The 18269-nt window shown below is 34.5% G+C and overlaps 2 protein-coding genes across 2 annotated transcripts; both read right to left on the bottom strand.

Annotated features, from left to right (window-relative positions):
• Nucleotides 1-2726: 2726 nt before the first annotated feature.
• LOC147069214 (basic juvenile hormone-suppressible protein 2-like) lies at nucleotides 2727-7697 on the bottom strand. The gene is made up of 5 exons (XM_085951176.1): nucleotides 7571-7697; nucleotides 5314-5447; nucleotides 4369-5205; nucleotides 4123-4280; nucleotides 2727-3741 (listed from the first exon to the last, which is right to left on the bottom strand). The coding sequence occupies exons 1-5, from the start codon at nucleotides 7653-7655 to the stop codon at nucleotides 2820-2822; spliced, it is 2136 nt and encodes a 711-aa protein (XP_085807302.1). The 5' UTR covers nucleotides 7656-7697; the 3' UTR covers nucleotides 2727-2819.
• Nucleotides 7698-12447: 4750 nt separating this feature from the next.
• On the bottom strand, nucleotides 12448-17213 carry LOC147069213 (basic juvenile hormone-suppressible protein 2-like). The gene is made up of 5 exons (XM_085951084.1): nucleotides 17086-17213; nucleotides 15093-15226; nucleotides 14148-14984; nucleotides 13900-14057; nucleotides 12448-13518 (listed from the first exon to the last, which is right to left on the bottom strand). The coding sequence occupies exons 1-5, from the start codon at nucleotides 17168-17170 to the stop codon at nucleotides 12597-12599; spliced, it is 2136 nt and encodes a 711-aa protein (XP_085807210.1). The 5' UTR covers nucleotides 17171-17213; the 3' UTR covers nucleotides 12448-12596.
• Between the last annotated feature and the right edge of the window lie 1056 nt (nucleotides 17214-18269).

The raw sequence follows: 18269 nt of genomic DNA, 5'->3' as shown, positions 1-18269 counted from the left end.
GCAGATTTGAGAATTATATTTGAATTATCGGTAGGTACATACTTACCTATTTTTTTTTTTTTTAGAATTATTAATAACCATGTCCTTGCTTTTTCGTACAAGGTGGTTGTTAGTAATTTTGAACAATCATAAACATCCAGGTTTTGAGAAAAACACATAAATGTTTTTGTCATGACCGGGAATTGAACCCAGAACTCTCGGATGGAAGGCCAGCGCCTTACCCACTGCACCACGAGAGCCCTCCTATACTTACCTAATTAATTTATCCAAATATTTTTGCCAGTCATTCGTGAGTTTTGAAAGTTGTCAGGTGTATATTTAAATGTATCTGAAAACCGTGGACTCACAATATTCTCTATTGAAGTAAAGATGGCATTTAAGTGTATATATTTTTGTATAGATTTAGTGGTATATATTTTGTTAGTAATGTATCCACAGAACAGTTAATAAATAGAATACCGATAGGCTATATTCAATACGCCGCATGGTGAAGCAGGCTTTTGAATGTGTGAGTGTCCTACGAAAATGAAGCACGCATTATGCACGTGCAATAGTGTGTGTAATACACCAACATTAAATGAGCGTAAATGCATAAACCGAAAGTAATTTTCAGTATTCGACGTAAAGCGTATTATTGACACGTGTGTAAGTTTAACCCGGATTCTTCCTTACTCGAGTCGGTTACCTGCTATCGCCTTACCCGTTGTGTATTTCAGTTCCCATTATTTCTGAGTTCCCTGAATGTATCCATACAACACATTTCTTAGATATTGGAGTCATGGAAGGATGATAAAAAATACTGTATAAAAAAATGGGGTGGCATTTTGGGACTGCCTACGGGCGGCATTTTGGCTATGGACGTCACTGTGTGTGCTTAGTCTAATGCAAAAAAACAGTGGCTTGTACGAATGGTTAATAAGAATTATCTCATAATAATAATATAGCCTTCAATTTTCGATTCCCAATAATTATCATATACTCATCTTTGGAGCGAACATAAACAACGGTAAATTGACTGCTATGTATTTGGTCAATCACTGTTTCTCTAAAAATACAAAGGTAGGTAGGTAGGTATTAGCAAGATTTGTTAAAAAAAATACTTAATTTATTATATTGTCAATAAAATTGCTCCTTAGACATTCACAATTACAAAAAATCCAAACGTATGGTCCCGTGATACGCCCGATTAAGACTGGGTGTGGTGTAGGGCGGCTGTGGTTTGATACGGTCATTAACTTCTATACCATTGACCTTCAGAATGATTACCAGTTTTTAAGTTTAATAGTAAATTAGTAATGACCAGGGAGCAGATTTATATGCAACAAAAAACATGATTATATGCATGCATGTATGCACTTAAAATAAATAAAATATGCACTAAAACCGAAGAAATATGCAGTTAAAAATTGACATTTTTGTAGGAAACATTATAAATACCCATTTTACCCAATATGCATGAAAAATGCTTAAAATTGACAAAAACTGACAAAAAATCGAATAACTAGTTTATTCGATTATCATAATTTTTCAACATAATACGATAGCAGAACAAAAAAAACACAAAAATGAACATAAAGTTAATCAAATACAATATTCAAAATAGTTTTTTTTAACAAGTAGCTACCTACAAATAATTGAATAATAAATGCAATGTAAACCAAACATAACTTAAAAAACAAAAACGACACACTTAACTATATCGCTAAATACTATTTTCTGTTTTTTTCCCAAAAAAAATACATTATTTTTTTCAATATGCTCTGGCATTAAATTTTTCCGCATATGTATCTGTCAGTATTTTGTTTATATGCGGAAAACGACCTCTCAACGTCAACTTTTAATAAAAGTGCCCCAGTTGACTTCACTTTTTCTGATAAATCCACAGCTCGGAGATGGCATTAAAAATCTAAGTGCATCTAAACTATCTACTTTCCTATCTTAGTTATATTTCGATAAAATAATTAAAAAAAAAAACTAAAATTATAAATTAAAAAGCTCTAAAATATGCATTTATTTATGAAATATCCACTAATATCTCAAATATGCTCTAACGTCTCAAATATGCATTTATATGCATAATAAAATTTTATTTTTGGATTCTGTGTCATTCAAATTAAATATCTGTGCACCTCTCATAGCTGTGCATACTCCCTAACAAACCATGCACTAGCATATAAATCCGGGCCCTAGTAATGACAATATAGTTGGTCAAAATATAAATATTTTTACAAAAATAAGATAATGATTTAGACTATTTCCATTTTAAAAGTATTTTTATATTTAATGGCGGCTGCAATTTTGGATTGGCACCAAGGTAGCAACTACCATTGGCGCGGCCCTGCAGCCACTGTCTTGGATTGAAGACATATCATACATGACTCCTTCAAATATTTTAAACAAAGTAGTTACATATTAAACAATGTTTGTAGATTATAATACTCGTATTTAGCATATTTCAGATAGTCATTCAAAATCTCACATGATAACGAAATTATTATGACCATAGACTCTAATATTATAATATATAATGGATTTTCGTCTTCTTTGCTCATATCCGCTTTTCAGTTTGAAATAAAATAGACAACATAAGGCGCCTCCAATATCATTCATATTTTTAAATATTATATATATTATGTTAAAAAGGGAATATTCAAAAAAAAATACTTGGACTTTGTTCATAGAATATTTTATTAAATATTATACTTAAATAAAAATCAATCGTAAACCATTAAAAATAGCCAGGTAACAAATAAGAAATCCTTCTTGTCAATATTAACACATCCTAAAATGAAAATGATGGTAAACTTTCTAATCAACTCTTAATGCTGGTGGACGTACTCTCCAGCAACGTTGTGCTTAGCATAGTCGTGGCTGTGGTGGATGGTGACATCGGTCCAGAACATGTTGGGGTAGTAGTAATGGGCCTCATCAATAGGACGATCCAGAGGGAAGCCGAAAGGCTTATTTTCGTAATAACGAGCTCCGCTTCCGATTCCGGCAGTGTATTGGTAAGGGTATCCAGTTCCATACGGCACCTTAGCCTCATCGAAGGGAGTGACGATGACGTAAACTTGGAACTTCATACCTCCAACTCTGCCCTTGGGCAAGAGAAGTCTGCGTGGCCATCCGTTGTGGGCTTCGCTCTGGTCGAGGTAGAATTCACCATTTCCGGCAAGTGCGCTTACAACCTTCTTGTAATTGTATCGGGTGTGGGTGCTATCATCGACGGTCCTAATGAAATCGGTATGGTCGCGGGTGATGGCGTTCTTTCCAGACTTCAAGTTGTAGATGAAATAGTCAAGTTCGACGAAGTTGTACTTGTTGTCATCCACGCTGATTGCGCGCCAAAACTCGTCGTATTTGGGTCCCAAGAAGACTCTGACGGTCACTTTACTGTCCTTGGCTGAAGTGATATCGTAGTTGGCTGAGAATGTCTTGTGATTAAGACGGTACTGGCGGGCGTAGAACACGTATTTCTCCTTATTGGCTTTGATTTCCTCCTGGTTCTGGATGGAGCCGGTGGTGATGTCGAAGTCGAATGATTCCATGTAGGTGGTAAGAGGAGTGAAGGCAACATTTTCAACCTTGACACCTTCGAAGAAGAGATCCTTCTTGGTGTAAGAAGGAAGATGATCCTTGAAGTGGAAGAAGTACCTCATGAAGCGTGTGTACAACTGGTAGAACATGGGATCACGCATGGTGGTCTGGAACTGCTCAATGGCTGATGGCACATAGTTGGCCCTATAAATAAAAAAATAAATCGATTAGTTCACATAATCTATCATATATATTTTTTTACCATGCTCGATTCCAAGAATGCTATAGGCCGAGAAACAAATGTTAGCCACTTGCTCAATACCTATTAGGTCCATACTTGGACTCCAATCTCACATTTAAAAACAATATGCATGTTTTTGCCAGACCCAGGTTTCGAACCTGGGACCCACAACATTATAAGTCGGCACGTTAGCCACTCAACGATCGTGGGAGAGTATGAATAGTTTTATTTAACAAAAATATATTTTTGTGTAATTAAAACGCAACGACAATTTTTTTGTTCGTGATGAGAGCTAATATAATTTATATCACTGTAACTGAAATAAAAAAAAATTATCCACTTACTCTTTGTAGGTGTTAACTCCACCTCCCAAAAGAAACTTGGAGATGACGGAAAGATAGTCGTAGAACTTGATGTCTCCTAGATCCTTGTTTCCTTGAACGAAGCGACCCAGAGACTCGATGTCTTCGTAGCTCTTCAGTGACAGTTTAGTGCCATCGTACTAAAAAATATATTCGAATTATGTTTTTACTTTCTTCACAGATGGATTTCATATAATTAATTCATCTTTGATATAAAAAAATATTTACCAAAGTAATGAATCCAAGGTTGATAGCGGTACGGATACGCCTTTCGTAATCATCAACTTCTTGAAGGTGGTAAACGTTGTATTCGTTGTCTAAGACGAAGTCCTGAGACCTCATTGGCATGGCATGTCCGTTGTGGTATTTCATGTGGGGGTTGAAACCGGTCTTGATTGGCAAGTACCATGAGAATGTTGGGATCTCTCCAAGTCCATTGGACAATCTCTCGAGGTAGTAACGAGCCATCAACTGTTGGTGAACATAGTAGTACAGCTCTCCACGTCTGTCCTTGTTAAGACCGAAGTCTTGACCTGCCATCCAGAATGGATAATCGATGTGGAAATAGTAGTAGTATGTGTTCAGACCGATATCGTTGGTGAAGTATGACAGCTTTTGTTCAACGTCGTTGTAATCGTAACCGACGCTGTAGTTGTTGTGGATAGCGTACACGTGTTTGTCGGTTTCATAGATTCCTTCCTGATGAGCCAATTCCTTGTCCATGAGGTGTCCCTGGGTCTTGACATAATTGACCTTATCCATGACGTCAGCGCTGACGAAATAGAAGGGGTAAATTTCGTAAGGGGCAGGAAGAACGATTCCTTGGCAGTCAGTACGGTGGATGACGGCTACGGTGAGGGCGTAGACGTAGAGACCTTCGTTCACGTGTCCACGGGCCCAAGCAGCAGTCTTGTAGAAGGTTTCGAAGTCCTTAGCGTAGTAGAACATATGGAAAAGAGCGATGGCTTCTTCTCTGTACTGGTCGTACGTCAGAGTGAAGATCTTGTGTTTCGGCAGTAAGCCTTTCTGGTAGAATCTAAAGAAGTCCTTGACCACTTCGGGTTTCTGTAATAGATAATTATGAAACATTAGTTTAAAAAAAATAAAACTATATTAATATTCTATGCGTGTAAAACAATTATATTTTATGTAAAAACTGGTAGGAAAACTCACCGTGTAACTCTCTGGATGTTCTTCCCATTTCCACGCTTTTTCGATTTTCACTTGCTCTTCGCTGAAGTCTTGTTGGGTGATATGGTTCAACAGATCATATACCTTCTTCTGCTTGGCTAAGAACTCGCTGTCAGCTATAAAATAAAATAAATGTTGACTATATACCTATAATACATAATTGGAAGAATCGTACAGTTTTAAAGTTTTTTCTGTCGTCAAAATAATTGCTAATATTATATAAAAAATGTATTTTAGATGGAAATAATTATATAATAAATAGAATGTGTTGGTAGTAAAAGGTGGAGGTAGGCTGTGTATATCATACATCAATAGTGCACATTAAACTTTTTCAGTCATACATATTTGTTTTCATTGAACACAAATTGCAAAAGGTATTGATTAGTTTTTTAAATTCAAATAAACCTTGCCTAAACCAAACCATGATAAATATTAAATAGAATTAATGGTTCTTTTATCCATAAAATATCTAAAACTATGTCATTTAACCATACATAACTTTATATATTATGTTAAAGAAGACCATTTTGTATCTAATATGATTTAGTTTAGGCAGGGTTTAATCTAACTTTCAAATCCATCTGCAATTTTACAACGTTTTTATTAGCTCGTATTCATGTTTGTCCAGTACAAATCTTGCAATTGATTTTTAACTAACTTCCCGACTAGCTAGACATTTGAAACTTTTAGAATATATGAGAACACGGTGCCAATGCATTATTTCAATACTTTTAGCCATCTTTAAGCAGAATCGAATTCATTTTCAGGTAATTCTGTTTTGTATGGAAAGTTATTTCAGAAAAATCCGTAAAAACTAAAAGCCTATTATTGGTTGCTGAGGAGATGGTCCTAGCAACTAAATTAATAATATATACGTGCGTTACTATGGAAATCAAAATGAAATGTCAAAATTACATTTCAGTATTCTATATTTGTTTGTTTGTTTTCTATTTACTTCTTATCAAGTACAAGTTTGACCATATTAAGCATATTAATTCAACATAAAATTTAAAACGTTGTATATAAAAAGTTATTTTTATCTTGTAATTATGTATTCTTAGTTCAATAAAAACATGTCGGTATGAATGTCAAAGTATATTGTGCATTATTTATGTCGAATCTCTACACCCTACCTCCACCCTTCGCCTCTGTAATCTCGTCGGCAATCGTAAATACAGATAATTCTGAGCAATAACTTAATAATTTATATTTATTAACATGAAAATTAATATTTAGACTAAAAATAAATTTTAAATTTGCAATAGACATATAATAATATTTAAACTTAATGAATATTAAATTTGAGTAAAAAAGTGGAATTAGTAATATATTATAATATAGGGTTATATTTTAATTACCAATAAAATGCATTTCCACCATGAATTATTGACAGTTAACACCATTAAGGAAAAATATGCATTTTAGATTGAAATATAATATTGACAGAAAAAATAAATAATTAAAAAATATTGATGTCTGTCGGGACTCGAAGCCACATTACGGATTATGGCCAACGGGTACAGTTTCCAGTCCTGCCCGGCAAAAATATTATTTTTAACACGTATATTTTAATTTGGGTCAGAATGCTGGGCACTTAGTAAACAGGATGAGAGAAATATGGATATTTTTGAGAAGGGAAATTTGAAAAGAATCTTTGGGCCTACTCGAGAAAGTGGCATTTGGAGGCCAATGTGTTATGCGGAGCATTGCACACTTTATGGGGACGAAAAGATCACGTGGCATGTGAAAATGTAGAGACCACACTGGATCGGCCACGTTCATAGAATGCCGGAGGATATACCAGCGAGGCAGGCTATGTACGCAACCCCCGATGGCATAAGAAGGCCTGCACGGCCGAAATTCAGATGGCTGAACTGCATCACGGGAGATAATAAATACTCTTTCAAAGCAACTGGAGAGGTTTTGAATGAGGCCGAGACCCGCCAAGGGTTGTAGTGCCATAAATGATAATATTTCATAAGTATTTTCAAATAATCGATATTCAATAGAATGCTACATTCTTGAATCTTGTAAATTATTCATTGAAAAATAGTTGTTCGATAAAAATAGCAAGTTTGTTTTTTATTTTTTTATAAACAATTTAATATTTAAAATATAAATTTGGGTAATGTAAATAATATTGAAATAGATTACTAATAATTGTAATTTTAATATTCTCTATTTTTCTAAAGTTCAAAAAATAATATGTTATTAATAAAATATTATATTTTTTTCTTACCAGCTTTGAAGTTTTTGATGTTCTTGTAAGCATTTGCCGACATAAAGCCGAGGGCCACCACAAGGAATAATGCAAAGAACTTCATCTTGGAAGTATGCAGTACTCAACTGTAACAATGGGACAATTTTTCGTCTTTTATACCAAAAAAGTTTATTGATACGAGAATTTTTATCAAATTCCGTAAGTGATAAAAACAATCAGCCGACAACAATAATTACAAAACTATCATCCCGGTGAGAGATTTTCGATATTGCAAAACAAATAATAATTTTATCACCGCCACTAGTCATTCAGTGTTCATAATTCTTTGGTAAAGGTTCATATAACTTAACATGGTGAATAATATTATGAACGTATTGGACATGGTGAAATTTTTACATGGTTAGCAATAAATAGGTTGAAAACTATTTGAAAACATTTATCAGGAATTCTTATGGATTTAAGTTTTATACTATTCTATTTGAGTCATTTTTTGCGAACTCGCTTTCACCTTTCGGCATCTTCAGGCACTGTGAATACCAGTCGTTTCCAAACTTTATGCTACTACGCATCCCTTAAAAAAACTAATCTTGGCGCAATCGTTGGCAATAATGATTTATTCACTCATTTTTTTTATTTCTTTTTTCAACCAAATACAACAAAATTGTTATTTCTAAATAAACTTGCGTCAAATTTCAACATTATGATTTGCCCCTTTTATTCAGACTTCATTTTTTCACGAGATAGCCAGCGCTCTTCACGATAGTGTAGAAGTGATGTATTATAAAATGTGTCTCCATATTTTCAGACAGGTTTGCAAACAACCTTTTATATGACTGTTTTTTGTATAGTTTATAACTAGTGGCCGTTTTATAAACTATGCATTTGCAAACTGCAAACCTGTGGCTACATTAATTTTTTCTTCAATTTTAAATAAATTCAACATCTACATATTCAAATAAATATTTGCCACGTCACTTTCACTGTATGAAAATATGGATTCTGGTTTTAAGTGGATTGTGTTAAACTTTTCGCGCCTCCCTTAGCAACACTCTGCGCCTCCCAGTTTGGAAATCGCTGGATTAAAGTATCTGTCACTTTATAATATGGTGTCACATTTGTTTTTATAATAAATGAATTACGTTTTTCCCTCGTCACAAAAAGATATTAACCTAATCTAATATTAACACACAAAATTGTATTTTTCTATGCATGAAATATAGTTAATTAACAACGGTTACTTTAACATTAATAATAACTTAATTCTATTGTATCGGGTACTATTTAAGTGTATGGAAGCGCCCTATAAGTAATCAAAATATTGTAATATACCCGCTCTCCATATATTATATTCCGCAGTCACAGTATACCTACCACTAGACAGCATCCTTTTTTTAGGTAGTTAGGTACTGTTTTTTTTAGAATTATTAATAACCATGTCCTTGTTTTTTCGTACAAAGTGGTTGTTAATAATTTTGAACATTCACTTGCTTTGAGAAAATCACATAAACTTTTGTGTCCTCATCGGGAATCGAACCAAGAACTCTCGGGTGGAAGGCCAGCACCTTACGCACTGCACCACGAGAGCCACTAAGGGTAGGTTCTGTTACCTTTCCTTGCCGGTACTCATTAATAAGGGCAGGAGAGGGTAGAATGACGGTACCTACTTCACTGTCTAATTGATTATAATGGATTTCTTCCTTTCTTCCATCGTATATTTTTAATTAATCAGCTACTTACTCAAATACGTATCACTATTATTGTAAACCATGATCATATTATTATCAAAATTAGTAAATCACAAAACGTACATAGATGATAATAATAACATTAGAGTCTACATAATTTTGAAAAACACTTATTAGAACCAATAGAAAAAATCCTTTTTTGAAAAAAGTAAGCCACCCCGGCAGGGAATCGAACCCTGCATCTCCCGGGTTTACGCCCCGTCCATCGCATTTACCAATATGCTACGCAGTGACATACTAATTGCAATAAATTTTAACTGTTGGCCTTTTCAATGCCCACTCACCAGCGTTCTTCCAAATCAAACTACTTTGGCAATCGGTTTTTGTTTTTATTATTCAAAGTAGATACCTAATACTTCAATTACTAACCGACTTCGTGGATTTCTCCAATATTTTGTATGATGTAACTTATTTGAACTTGCTAATAAGTGATAATTATTTCTTTTATTCAACGAATAATTCACAAGATTTAAGAATGTGCCATTCTAATTATAGAACATATTATAACCAATAGAAAAAATCCTTTTTAAAAAAAGTAAGCCACCCGTATTTTTATAACTAGAATGGTACATTCTTAAATCTTGTAAATTATACGTTGAATAAAATAAATAGTTAATTATAAATATTAGAGTCGTTATAATTAAGGTGGAGGTCAAATTAATAGGCTTTTTTGAATAATAGTTATTATTGGATAGTCTGTGATGCCGGTGTCCACGGGATCAAATCCGCAGCTGGGCAAATAAAATGGGTAGGTATATTTTTTTTCAATGTGTACTTAGTCAAATGCAAAAAAAAACAGTGGCTTGAACGAATGCTTAATACTTTGGACGCGGAAGACGCACACGGTGCGTAATGACCAGGCGGCCGATCGATGTAATTAACGTGCATTTTAAAGGGGCAATTAAAATCTCATTATCTATTCAGCAGCGAAAGCGTTAATAATAATTATCTCATAATATAACCTTCACTCTTTTGATTCCCAATAATTATCATATTATACTCCTCTTTGGAGCGAACATAAACAACGGTATATTGACTGCTATGTATTTGGCGAATCATTGTTTTTCTGAAAATACAAAGGAAGTTATTAATTAACTTAGTTAGTAATTAACATAATTGAATTGGTTGAACATAGTTATCGCCCTCCCAATTGGCATTACCAGTGGCAGGTTGGTTCTGCACATTGGGAGAATAAACAACTGATGGTCTCTATTTCTAAGATAGTTATCAGGGACATACAGGTCAACACCGCCCAGAATGGAAGAGTTCTCATTTATACCTCGCACAAGTCGAAAAAAATACTATGTGCATATAATAACTATATATGTAATAATAAATGTGTGCTAGATTTCAAAAACAGCCAAGTCCACCTTTAGGTATTTGTACCTTTTTTGTGAATTGCTGAAGAACTACTGCTTTCTTTATCAAAATGTGGAACTTATTAATTTTAAATATTCTATACTCGAAATAATATAAACTTTTACCCCTGTGACTGTGTGCTTGAGCAAACAAAAAGCTGTTTTTCTCCTATTCATCTATTATTGACTTGGCTGATTTTGAAATTTAGCGACACAGATATCTCTTCTAAATTGCAGACTGCAGTGTGTAAGTATACCTAAGAGAAAGTCAGTGGGATAAAGCCACTAGGGAATCCAATCCCGAGCCAAAATTCTGATCCCGGGATTTCGGGATTACAATTTGACAATCCCGGGATCCCGGGACTGGTCCCGGGATTGGGATTTTTTTCCATTGTTATTATAAATTTTTATATTTACAAATATAATTGATAAAATCGGTCAAAAATAAATCTAGTATAATTTATACTATTTAAGACATTTATTGTCAATATTGTATACGTTAAATCTTGGAAATACACAAGTTTAATGGAGTAAATAATATTGTAATATAAATAATAATGTGAATTTAATATGAGATTGCTATTTCTGATAGTAAAGACATAATGAATAGATCAGCGAGATTTAAAATAGTACAGCAAATAATCATGGCGTACTTATGGCCTTTCCGCTTCATAAATTTAATTAGTCAGCCAAATATGAAACTGCCGTAAAACGTATGATATCATGGTGGAATTACTTTGTTAAAAGTGCGAAGCATTCTTTTTTTACCAATCTTTCTCATTTTTAATAATCTATGTGAAAAATAAAATGAATCGGCAACCTACACATCAAACTTCATTCAAACTCAGTTTATTTCTAATGTAGTTATTTTGTATTAAAAGTATTTTTTCTGTTATATTTTCAATAAAAATTGATAAAAAAATCAATCCCGAAATCCCGGGATTATGTTTATCAATCCCGGGATTCATAGGTATCGAAAATAGCTAGGGATCCCGGGATTGGATTCCCTAAAAGCCACGAATAGCATCCATACAACATCAAGTAAAGGAGTCTCAAGAATTTCTTCTGACTAATGACTAATGACATGCATCATAAATGTATAAAAATATACTGAAACGCATTCTCTCAATGTCTTCATAATAAATTTTTAAGTGTTGTATATGGATAAAATATGTCAGAAAATGTAATTGAACATAAGGTCAAAATAAAAATCTAGTATTAAGTTTAGTTAATATGTGAGGAGTATTATTTTACTGTATTGGTTCAATAAAAAGCAATAAAAATCTCCTGTGGTGCATTTTTGATTCATATTTGTAATGACAATATAGTTAGTCAAAATATAAATATTTTTATGAAAATAAAATAATGATTTAGACTATTTCCATTTTAAAAGTATTTTTATATTTAATGGTGGCTGCAATTTTGGATTGGCACCAAGGTAGCAACTACCAATGGCGCGGCACTGCAGCCACTGTCTTGGATTGAAGACATATCATACAAGACTCCTTCCATGATTTTAAACAAAGTTGGTACATAGTAAACAATGTTTGTAGATTATAATATTTAGCATATTTCAGATAGTCATTCAAAATCTCACATGATAACGAAATTATTATGACCATAGACTCTAATATTATAATATATAATGGATTTTCGTCTTCTTTGCTCATATCCGCTTTTTAGTTTGAAATTAATATAGACAACATAAGGCGCCTCCAATATTATTCATATTAATTAAATATTATAATATATATTATGTTAAAAAGGGAATATTCAAAAAAAATACTTGGACTTTGTTCATAGAATATTTTATTAAATATTATACTTAAATAAAAATCAATCGTAAACCATTAAAAATAGCCAGGTAACACATAAGAAATCCTTCATGTCAATATTAACACATCCTAAAATGAAAATGATGGTAAACTTTCTAATCAACTCTTAATGCTGGTGGACGTACTCTCCAGCAACGTTGTGCTTAGCATAGTCGTGGCTGTGGTGGATGGTGACATCGGTCCAGAACATGTTGGGGTAGTAGAAGTGGGCCTCATCAATAGGACGATCCAGAGGGAAGCCGAAAGGCTTATTCTCGTAATAACGAGCTCCGCTTCCGATTCCGGCAGTGTATTGGTAAGGGTATCCAGTTCCATAAGGCACCTTAGCCTCATCGAAGGGAGTGACGATGACGTAAACTTGGAACTTCATACCTCCAACTCTGCCCTTGGGCAAGAGAAGTCTGCGTGGCCATCCGTTGTGGGCTTCGCTCTGGTCGAGGTAGAATTCACCCTTTCCGGCGAGTGCGCTTACAACCTTCTTGTAATTGTATCGGGTGTGGGTGCTATCATCGACGGTCCTAATGAAATCAGTATGGTCGCGGGTGATGGCGTTCTTTCCAGACTTCAAGTTGTAGATGAAATAGTCAAGTTCGACGAAGTTGTACTTGTTGTCATCCACGCTGATCGCGCGCCAAAACTCATCGTATTTGGGTCCCAAGAACACTCTGACGGTCACCTTGCTGTCCTTGGCTGAAGTGATATCGTAGTTGGCTGAGAATGTCTTGTGGTTAAGACGGTACTGGCGGGCGTAGAACACGTATTTCTCCTTGTTGGCTTTGATTTCCTCCTGGTTCTGGATGGAGCCGGTGGTGATGTCGAAGTCGAATGATTCCATGTAGGTGGTAAGAGGAGTGAAGGCAACATTTTCAACCTTGACACCTTCGAAGAAGAGATCCTTCTTGGTGTAAGAAGGAAGATGATCCTTGAAGTGGAAGAAGTACCTCATGAAGCGTGTGTACAACTGGTAGAACATGGGATCACGCATGGTGGTCTGGAACTGCTCAATGGCTGATGGCACATAGTTGGCCCTATAAATAAAAAAATAAATCGATTAGTTCACATAATCTATCATATATTTTTTTTTACCATAACCGATTCCAAAAAGATTATATTATAAGCCGAGAAACAAATGTTAGCCACTTGCTCAATACCTATAAGGTCCATACTCGGACTCCAATCTCACATTTAAAAACAATATGCATGTTTTGCCAGACCCAGGGCTCAAACATGGGACCCACAATATTACAAGTCGGCACTTTAGGCGCTCAATCATTTCGGGCGAGTCTGAAGAGTTTTATTTTACAAAAATATATGTTTTTATTATTAACGCCTTTTATGATCATTATAAGAGCATAATATTATATAATTTATAGCGGTGTAACGAAAATTTAAAAAAAATCTTCACTTACTCTTTGTAGGTGTTAACTCCACCTCCCAAAAGGAACTTGGAGATGATGGAAAGATAGTCGTAGAACTTGATGTCTCCTAGATCCTTGTTTCCTTGGACGAAGCGACCTAAAGACTCGATGTCTTCGTAGCTCTTCAGTGACAGTTTGGTGCCGTCATACTATAAAAAAATATTCGAATTATGTTTTTACTTTCTTCACAGATGGATTTTTTATAATTCATCTTCAATTTTAATATAAAAAATATTTACCAAAGTAATGAATCCAAGGTTGATAGCGGTACGGATACGCCTTTCGTAATCATCAACTTCTTGAAGGTGATAAACGTTGTATTCGTTGTCTAAAACGAAGTCCTGGGACCTCATTGGCATGGCATGTCCGTTGTGGTATTTCATGTGGGGGTTGAAACCGGTCTTGATTGGCAAGTACCATGAGAATGTTGGGATCTCTCCAAGTCCATTGGACAATCTCTCGAGGTAGTAACGAGCCATCAACTGTTGGTGAACATAGTAGTACAGCTCTCCACGTCTGTCCTTGTTAAGACCGAAGTCTTGACCTGCCATCCAGAATGGATAATCGATGTGGAAATAGTAGTAGTATGTGTTCAGACCGATATCATTGGTGAAGTATGACAGCTTTTGTTCAACGTCGTTGTAATCGTAACCGACGCTGTAGTTGTTGTGGATAGCGTACACGTGTTTGTCGGTTTCATAGATTCCTTCCTGATGAGCCAATTCCTTGTCCATGAGGTGTCCCTGGGTCTTGACGTAATTGACCTTATCCATGACGTCAGCGCTGACGAAATAGAAGGGGTAAATTTCGTAAGGGGCAGGAAGAACGATTCCTTGGCAGTCAGTACGGTGGATGACGGCTACGGTGAGGGCGTAGACGTAGAGACCTTCGTTCACGTGTCCACGGGCCCAAGCAGCGGTTTTGTAGAAGGTTTCGAAGTCCTTAGCGTAGTAGAACATATGGAAAAGAGCGATGGCTTCTTCTCTGTACTGGTCGTACGTCAGAGTGAAGATCTTGTGTTTCGGCAGTAAGCCTTTCTGGTAGAATCTAAAGAAGTCCTTGACCACTTCGGGTTTCTGTAATAGATAATTATGAAACATTAGTTTAAAAAAAATAAAACTATATTAATATTCTATGCGTGTAAAACAATTATATTTTATGTAAAAACTGGTAGGAAAACTCACCGTGTAACTCTCTGGATGTTCTTCCCATTTCCACGCTTTTCCGATTTTCACTTGCTCTTCGCTGAAGTCTTGTTGGGTGATATGGTTCAACAGATCATATACCTTCTTCTGCTTGGCTAAGAACTCGCTGTCAGCTATAAAATAAAATAAATGTTGACTACATACCTATAATACATAATTGGAAGAATCGTACAGTTTTAAAGTTTTTTTCTGTCGTCGAAATAATTATTATTATTAAACTGGCGCTAGGGGCCGTTCAGGTTCATGGCCGACTGCACAACGTTTCTCCAGGCATCTCTGTCCAGCGCTCTCTCTTCCCAGTTGACTATCCCTAGCCTTTCCGCATCCCTTTGAATGTTGTCCGCCCATCTCCGTCGAGGGCGGCCAAGAGTGCCAGCTGGTGTGCCTTTGTAAATCCTATAGAGAGTTCTAGATCTTTCAGATCGTACAACGTGGCCCGCCCATAAGAGTAGATCAGAATATTAGTGATTCTAGGTTGGTATCGGTCGAAGAGCTCAGTATTTGTGCCGATGCGCCACCGGTGGTTCTCATTGACGGGTCCAAGTATTCTCCGGAGGATTCTGTTTTCAAACACTTGGAGCGCCTTTTCTTGTTAATATTAATAATTGCTAATATTATATAAAAAATGTATTTTAGATGGAAATAATTATATAAAAAATAGAATGTGTTGGTAGTAAAAGGTGGAGGTAGGCTGTGTATATCATACATCAATAGTGCACACCAAACTTTTTCAGTCATACATATTTGTTTTCATTGAACACAAATTGCAAAAGGTATTGATTAGTTTTTTAAATTCAAATAAACCTTGCCTAAGCAAAACCATGATAAAAATTAAATAGAATTAATGGTTCTTTTATCCATAAAATATCTAAAACTATGTCATTTAACCATACATAACTTTATATATTATGTTAAAGAAGACCATTTTGTATCTAATATGATTTAGTTTAGGCAGGGTTTAATCTAACTTTCAAATCCATCTGCAATTTAACAACGTTTTTATTAGCTCGTATTCATGTTTGTCCAGTACAAATCTTGCAATTGATTTTTAACTGACTTCCAGACTAGCTAGATATTTGAAACTTTTAGAATATATCAGAACACGATGCCAATGCATTCTTTTAATACTTTTAGCCATGCTTAAGCAGAATAAAATTCATTTTCAGTTAATTCTGTTTTGTATGGAAAGTTATTTCAGAAAAATCCGTTAAAACTAAAAGCCTATTATTGGTTGCTGAGGAGGTGGTCCTAGCAACTAAATTAATAATATATACGTGCGTTACTATGGAAATTAAAATGAAATGTCAAAATGACATTTCAGTATTCTATATTTGTTTTTTATTTACTTCATATCAAGTACAAGTTTGACCATATTGAGCATATTAATTCAACAGAAAATTTAAAAACGTTGTTTATAAAAAGTTCTATTTATCTTGTAATTATGTATTCTTAGTTCAATAAAAACATATCGATATGAATGTCAAAGTATATTGTGCTCTATCTATTGCACACATTATGGGGACAAAAAGATCACGTGGCATGTGAAAATATAGAGACTGCGCTGGATCGGTCACGTTCATAGAATGCCGGAGAATATACCAGCAAGGCAGGCTATGAACGGAACCCTCGATGGCAGGGCCGAAATTTAGATGGCTGAACTGCACCACGTCGAAAGAGGCCGAGACCCGCCAAGGGTTGTAGTGCCATAAACGATGATAATTTTCAAATAATCGATATTCAATAAAGAATGCTACATTCTTACATATTGTAAATTATTCATTTAAAAATAATTGTTCGATAAAAATAGTAATTTTTTATTATTTTTTATAAACAATTTATTATTTTAAAACATAAATTTAGGTAATGTAAATAATATTGAAATATATTACCAAAATGTAATTTTAATATTCTCTATTTTTCTAAAGCTCAAAAAATAATTTGTTAATAATATAATATTATATTTGTTTCTTACCAGCTTTGAAGTTTTTGATGTTCTTGTAAGCATTTGCCGACATAAAGCCGAGGGCCACCACAAGGAATAATGCAAAGAACTTCATCTTGGAAGTATGCAGTACTCAACTGTAACAATGGGACAATTTTTTCGTCTTTTATACCAAAAAATTTTAATGATACGAGAATTTTTATCAAATTCCGTAAATGATAAAAACAATCACCCGACAACAATATTTTTTACTATCATCCTGGTGAGAGTTTTTCCGTATTGCAAAACAAAAAAATATTTTATCAACGCCACTAGTCATTCAGTGTTCATCATTCTTTGGTAAAGGTTCATATAACTTAACATGGTGAATAATATTATGAACGTATTGGGCATGGTGAAATTATTTATGTGGTATTAGGGTTAGCAATAAATAGGTTAAAAACTATTTGAAGACATAATATATCAGGAATTTTTATTGATTTAAGATTTGTACTATTCTATTTGAGACGTTTTTTGCGACCCCGTTTTCGCCTTTCAGCACCTTCAGGCATTATGCACACTCACCAAAAGGAAAATAAACACCTACAGTTTGGTCGGAAAATAATTGTTTGATAAATTAACGAGAGGAAAATAGTCATATGTTTTAAAATAAAGAAATCGGAGACATTTCTTCTGGAAGCGCTGTAAAATAAGCTTGGAGAAAACTTCATAAGGACTCCAGATTAAATACAGTTTGGTCAGTGTTTATTTACCTTTTGGTGAGTGTACACAGTGCCTGGAGATGCCGAAAGGCGAAACCCGGGTCACAAAAAACGACTAAAATGGAATAGTACAAAACTTAAATCCATTAGAATTTAAATTTAAATTCCATCAAGTACCTTCGGTCGATAGTATTAATATAGATCAAGAATGTAGCTTGCAATCTATTATGTTACACCGGTGGCGAAGGGTAGGTCTATAGGGTCTAGGACGACTCAGCGCCGGGACAATTGGGCACCACGCAATCGAATGAAATTAGACGTTCATGAGTTATAGGTACTTCTAAAATATACATATTTATTATTATTTATAAATTTAAATTAATATATAATACTTGGTGAGAATTTAAATATGCACACGTAGGTAAATAATGCTTTAATTGTCCATATGTTGAAGTTCCAACGAGAATATAGTTCTTTTATTTTTATGTATGTGTCAGGCATGATAATTCTCAA

This window comes from Rhyacophila brunnea, unplaced genomic scaffold (assembly GCF_057557595.1).
Source record: "Rhyacophila brunnea isolate RB1 unplaced genomic scaffold, BYU_Rbru_1.0 scaffold_24, whole genome shotgun sequence".
Taxonomy (NCBI): domain Eukaryota; kingdom Metazoa; phylum Arthropoda; class Insecta; order Trichoptera; family Rhyacophilidae; genus Rhyacophila; species Rhyacophila brunnea.
The sequence above is the reverse complement of the archived record's forward strand: the minus strand, read 5'-3'. Positions and strand labels throughout refer to the sequence as shown.

Bases quoted from the DNA above. Each gene is read 5' to 3' on its own strand.
- LOC147069213 (XM_085951084.1), bottom strand. From the start codon at position 17,170: ATGAAGTTCTTTGCATTATTCCTTGTGGTGGCCCTCGGCTTTATGTCG. The intron at 15,227-17,085 runs GTAAGAAACAAA...TTTATTTTATAG, and splicing joins CATCAAAAACTTCAAAGCTG to CTGACAGCGAGTTCTTAGCC. The intron at 14,985-15,092 runs GTGAGTTTTCCT...TATCTATTACAG, and splicing joins AACATCCAGAGAGTTACACG to AAACCCGAAGTGGTCAAGGA.
- LOC147069214 (XM_085951176.1), bottom strand. From the start codon at position 7,655: ATGAAGTTCTTTGCATTATTCCTTGTGGTGGCCCTCGGCTTTATGTCG. The intron at 5,206-5,313 runs GTGAGTTTTCCT...TATCTATTACAG, and splicing joins AACATCCAGAGAGTTACACG to AAACCCGAAGTGGTCAAGGA. The intron at 4,281-4,368 runs GTAAATATTTTT...TATATTTTTTAG, and splicing joins ACCTTGGATTCATTACTTTG to TACGATGGCACTAAACTGTC.